At 33.4% G+C, this 4,554-nt stretch overlaps 1 protein-coding gene across 1 annotated transcript; it reads right to left on the bottom strand.

The window, feature by feature from the left end:
- Window positions 1-290: 290 nt before the first annotated feature.
- Window positions 291-2,030, bottom strand: LOC108210656 (NAC domain-containing protein JA2L). Its single transcript, XM_017382036.2, has 3 exons — window positions 1,735-2,030; window positions 1,306-1,574; window positions 291-1,185 (listed from the first exon to the last, which is right to left on the bottom strand). The coding sequence occupies exons 1-3, from the start codon at window positions 1,913-1,915 to the stop codon at window positions 631-633; spliced, it is 1,005 nt and encodes a 334-aa protein (XP_017237525.1). The 5' UTR covers window positions 1,916-2,030; the 3' UTR covers window positions 291-630.
- Window positions 2,031-4,554: the final 2,524 nt, after the last annotated feature.

Below are 4,554 nucleotides of genomic sequence, written 5' to 3'. Positions count from 1 at the left end.
TCTCATTTAATTTTATACATTCACTACACACACTTTATACTTCTATAAAATATAATTGTATAACTATTTTTAAGATTTTTAATTCAAAAAATAAATTATAAAACTAATTTTTAATGAAATATTAGAGTGTGTGCTGTGTCTCCTCCGTATACAATACTGGAGGACGGAATGAGTGCTATTTGGCAAAAATCTGAATTTCTGCAGCTTTCAGATCTGATCCAATCCCCCAATCCCAAATGTATACTCAATCCACAAAGCGAAAAAGATGACCAAGCAGTGAAGCCAAAAAGTAAAGAAAAGAAGTTTATAATTCAATTAGGTACAGACTAGTAGTACAAATTTTGATGCTAATACTAGTACTACAATCTACCATTTTCTAGTATTCTGTAAACATTGACTGTATTCATTGCACCTATTGCCACCAAAAAAACATGTGAAAATTCAATGTTTCAAGTTTCAGCTCCCCTGATCACCTCCTAATTGCATGGTCAAATTTCTTCACTATTCCATTGCTTTGAAAATTGCATTACCTTTCAAAACCCACCCAAAGAATATCAGATTTTATTTACATATTTCCCCTTTTTCCAGCTTCATCTATGATTTCTTCTTCTTACTACAATTCCTATATTTTCATTGCCTAAATGCCATGTTCCCGGGCTGGCTCGGGTAGCGAATAGAAAACGGATCAGTAGCGTTGGTAAAACACTGGGAATAGTTATTGAAGCTCATGAACTCCGAACCATGGTTCCTAAGTCCACTCTGCACTTCTTCATCAATACTCCTTTCAATCTTCGTGTCCACACCGCCAGGCTGCGAGACTAAATTACAAGGAACATATAAGCCATTCGTGTTGTCAACATTGTTTCTGTTACTCATTAGGCCTTGCGTTTGAGTTACCGCGGCTGCTGGAGCTCCCGAAACTTGTTCTGCCAGGGCTGCCCAGTCAAAATTACCGGAGCCCAGGTTCTGGAAATTCAATTTGTCACTGAGAGAGTTCATTCTTGGAAGAGCGAAGAATCTGTCATCAATCTCGGGCAGAGCTTCCATTACGTCATTGAACTGGGAAGAACATGAAGATGATGATCCGTGACTATGACTAGCCTCTGTACTAACAATTCCTCCTGATAATGTTTTTTGTGCACTTGAATTTTTCTTGTAAATTCGACATAGAACCCAATCGTCCAGCTGTTTCATCAAAAATACAGAGCAACATTTTACAAACAATTTCACATTTAATTGCAGATCAAAATACATAGACATATGGATGTAACATGATCATATATATATAAGTAGATTAATTTATACCTTTGAACTTCCATTTCTTCTTTGAGGTTCCGAAAGTCGATACTCGTGCATAATCCAATTAGTCTTTGTTCCTTTGGGAGCTTTACCGATGTAAAAAACCAGAGCTTTCTTGATTCCAACCTTTTTTCCTTGACTCATTATAATTTTATCAGTTCCTGTTGCTTTCCAATAACCCGAACCTGCTACTCTGTTCGGACGTGATCCGTTCGGGTACTTTCGATCCCTTGGACTGAAAAAATACCACTCTTTTTCACCAAATATCGCTTTACCTAATCATACAAAAAAAAGTTAGACTTTAGCTAGTGACATATCAGAGTACAGACTCTCTAATCGGGAAACTGGTCCGGGAGACTTGTGCACTAAGTACAATAATAACACGATCATATTAAACAAATAAAACTGATACAAAAAAATGGTGCAAAATCTTACTAGGTAAAACCCAAGGATCAAATTTGTAGAGATCAATTTCAGCTATAATTTGGAGAGAAAAATGATGACCCGCCACTTTTCGGCACAAATACTGAACCAAAAGCTCTTCATCCGTTGGATAAAATCGAAACCCTGGTGGCAAGCTTAGCTGAGACAAAGGGTCAGTGTCCTGCAGACCCATCTACGTAAATTTCTAAAGATAGAATGATGATGCAAAGAGGTGATAGAGAAGAGAGGCTTGAAATATTATTTCTTTTTCTTTTTTTTTGGTTGCGGGATGGCTAGCCATTATATAGGCCACAGGGGGAAGAGATAAATACAGAGTCATTTTCAATAAGCTGTGGTGGGCCAAGCCAAGAGTCGATCACCGTTAAACTGTGGACACGGATATAAGTGTTCGAGTTTATCCTATGGGTTTAAATAAAAGCCCAAAGCCAAAGTCCAAGTGCATGAATGCGTCGCCAACCAAAATAAAACACCCCCAGTCAATTCGACACGTGCTATTTTAGCGTGTGCGAGCTGGAATATCAACATGGAAGCTCCATTTTCTAATTGGGGTATGTTTGTTTAAGTTTAGGTCAGATTAATTTATTTGAAAGGCATTGAATTACTGCAGAGGTTAACTGGACTAAGCAGCCGTATAAGTTAGATTTTGAAGTACTGTACAAGTTAATTAGAGTTGATTGAAAAGTAGTGATTGAAAAGTTGTAATTATGCAGCCGTATAAGTTAGATTTTGAATTATAAAATCCTGTTTTTTCTTTCATATAAATAATAATGTGTCAATGAATATTATTATAAATTTATTGCTATATAGATGTTATGTTTGAAAAATATTTGGATAATCTATAACTAACTTTTTTAAAATTTTCATACTATCTCTAAATTATTATTTAAAATAATATTATTAACAATTTTTAAGTTAAGAGTTCTGAAAAATGTCTTGACGAAGATGTGGGTAGGGGTGAGCATTCGATCGGTTCGGTCCAAAACCGGACCGAACCGAATAGACCGAGAACCGAAGTTTAGATTTTTTTCGGACCGAACCGGACCGAAGTTTTATAATGGACCGAACCGGATCGAACCGAAATAATTCGGTTCGGTCCGGACCCAAGGAACCGAAATTATTTTTAAAATAAAAAAATATTATATTTTTTAACTAAAATTCATGATTTATTTTAAAATTTTCATATTAATTAATCACCCCCACTTCATTAAAGATACATATAATTAAATTTACAAACTAGATATTATAATTATAACATATAAGATACATATATAATATAAATATAAATTAAAATTATATATATTTTGGACAATTCGGTCTATTCGGTCCGGACCGAACTTTATTTCGGTCTATTCGGTCCGGACCGAATGGACCGAACTTTCAGAAAATTAGGACCGAACCGAACCGAATTTGCACGGTTCGGTCCGGTTTTTCGGTTCCGGTTCGGTTTTGCTCACCCCTAGATGTGGGGATGAACTTCTGGTCAAGTATTTGGAAGATGCGTTAAAATGTGTTTGGTTGAGATGAATGAATATAGAGAGTATGATATTAAATTTGAACGAATAATTATTTATTAATTTTATTCATTCTTTTATTTCACTTTTTTATGTTATACTAGAGATCACATTCAGAAAGAATGATTCACTTCTTATACTCAATTTGTTCTCAAATCTAATCAATATAATATTTCGTTCGTTAATATTTATTTTGAAAAAAATCCAAATCTCGCAGAGTAACTAAGCCGAAATAATATATGATCCCGTATAGGAGCATTCTTATATCCGCTCAAATTAGATGTCATATAATTTTTCATATCATGATCCGGCTCATATTCGGAATGGGTGGATCATAAAATTTCCAATTAAAAATTAGTAAATACTATCTCGGATTCAAATCTAAACAAACTAAAATTAACATGATCCGATACTAGTAAGAGTGATATATGTTATCACTTAGATATTTTACCGCGCGTTTGTAAAAAGGTTAATTCTGGACTCAATTTGAATTATAAATTTAGTGAAGGTTAGAAAAACATAATTTATAGATGTGTGATTCCAGAAATTATGTTATAAATGAAAGATTTATATTTTGAAACATAAAAGATATTTATATTTTGAAACATAAAAGATACTCCCTTCGTCCCAACCAATTCTTTACGTTTGGTTTGGGCACGGAGGTTAAGAAATATGTATAAAGTAGTGAAAAAGAGATACAAAAGGGGTTAATTATCAACTGGATCACTTATTTTAGTCCAATATATCATCCGCATCACTGCGAAATTTTTGGTCTCATATAAACCACTCAACAGACTAACGGTTGCATTCCGTTAAATAAAATTAAAAAAGCTAAGGGTTGCAACTGAGGTGAAAAAATAACAGCTACTTTTGCTGACTGTGTATTCCACTTCACTTCATTCCCCAATAAATATAAGCGTGTGTATCTGACGTTTTGGACTTGTACTGAAATTAAAAGTTTAATACTATTTTCTAGTGTTATTAATATAAAATCTTTTGTCATATTTTTTTGTATTTGATTTATTTACTTTCTAGTTTTATTAATAGAAAATCTCTTTTTTTGTATTTGATTTATTTACTTTCTAGTATTACTGGAATTGAAAAAATCTAAGAGTTGTAAAATTTAAATAAAATTTAAAGACAAGTATAAATACTTAAGTTTCAAAAGAACAAGCAAACGAGTAATGTTAAATATCATGTTTAACTTGAACTTAACGGAAAACGTTAAATTTAACGTCTATTTTGATTTGATTTAACGGCATGCAACCGTTAGTCTGATGAGTGATTTATGTGAGTCCAA

This window comes from Daucus carota, chromosome 3 (assembly GCF_001625215.2).
Source record: "Daucus carota subsp. sativus chromosome 3, DH1 v3.0, whole genome shotgun sequence".
NCBI classification, from domain to species: domain Eukaryota; kingdom Viridiplantae; phylum Streptophyta; class Magnoliopsida; order Apiales; family Apiaceae; genus Daucus; species Daucus carota.
This window is presented reverse-complemented; position numbering and strand designations above follow the sequence as displayed.